This window comes from Elephantulus edwardii, unplaced genomic scaffold (genome assembly GCF_000299155.1).
Source record: "Elephantulus edwardii isolate Elephantulus edwardi_28Jun2011 unplaced genomic scaffold, EleEdw1.0 scaffold00194, whole genome shotgun sequence".
NCBI lineage: Eukaryota > Metazoa > Chordata > Mammalia > Macroscelidea > Macroscelididae > Elephantulus > Elephantulus edwardii.
Genome location: NW_006399944.1, coordinates 3,332,319 through 3,333,295, shown reverse-complemented (window position 1 = coordinate 3,333,295; position 977 = coordinate 3,332,319). Strand labels below are relative to the sequence as shown.

The window sequence follows — 977 nt, the reverse complement described above, 5'->3', positions numbered from 1 at the left end:
AGGTTTCACATTAGCACGATCAAATGTTCTGGGATTCCCATTCTTCTCAGAGTCAACCACAGCTTGTTGTGATCCACACAGTCAAAAGCCTTTGCATAGTCAATGAAGCACTGATGGACATTCTTCTGGTATTCTTTGTTTTCTGCCAAGATCCATCTTACATTAGCTATAATATCCCTAGTACTGTGACCTCTTCTAAATCCAGCCCACACATCTGGCAGTTCTCTGTTGACATATTGTTCCAAACGTTTTTGGATCATTTTCAGCAGAATCTTGCCTGCATGTGATATCAGTGCTATTGTTCATGAATTTCCACACTCTGTTGGATATTGGTAGAATGAGGTAAGTAATAAATTAACTAATTTCAAATAAATATTACAGATAATAGACTAATATGTGTTCTCACAAAGGGCTTAAGAGAAAGTCCTGAGTATCCAAACTGCTCTTCACTAAGCCAGTATTTTGCACTGCTACATTGGAATTATGGTAATTATGTAATTATCATAGTGTAATTATTATATTTAGGGCTCTATAGGCATTATTAATTATCTTACCGAGGTTTGTGTCTCCTTTTACAAAGCCACATTCGAATAGTTTTTTGCATTTTGATGCAGGCTTCAGCTCGATATTTTATCTTGTTTTTCACTATACATAAGTAAAAGAAAACAAGTTAAAATATATTAGATATACAATATTAAAAATACACATGTTCATTTCCAAAAAGCAGTGTTAAGAACTCTAAAATTTTAATGACCATATTAAACCAGACACTAAAGTCAAGATTTCATACTTCTTTCATTCCTCTACTTCTTAGAAAGCTACAGTGTTAGCCTAAAAGTTGGCTTTTGTAAGCCATTACATTTAAGTCCCTTCTCATGTCTCCAGCTACCTTAACTGTAGACACATGCTCTTGCAAATTATCAACAGCTGTGGGACTAGGATGAGAGAGAGAGAGAGAGAGAGAGAGAGAGAGAGAG

At 35.1% G+C, this 977-nt stretch overlaps 1 protein-coding gene across 2 annotated transcripts in view; it reads right to left on the bottom strand.

Annotated features, from left to right (window-relative positions):
- Window positions 1-977, bottom strand: part of MYO6 (myosin VI) — a 122,574-nt gene that overhangs the window by 30,975 nt on the left and 90,622 nt on the right. For both annotated transcript variants that reach the window (XM_006896963.1, XM_006896962.1), the window contains exon 23: window positions 555-645. In XM_006896963.1, the coding sequence (XP_006897025.1) occupies window positions 555-645 (91 nt within the window). The remainder of the gene's footprint in view (window positions 1-554; window positions 646-977) is intronic.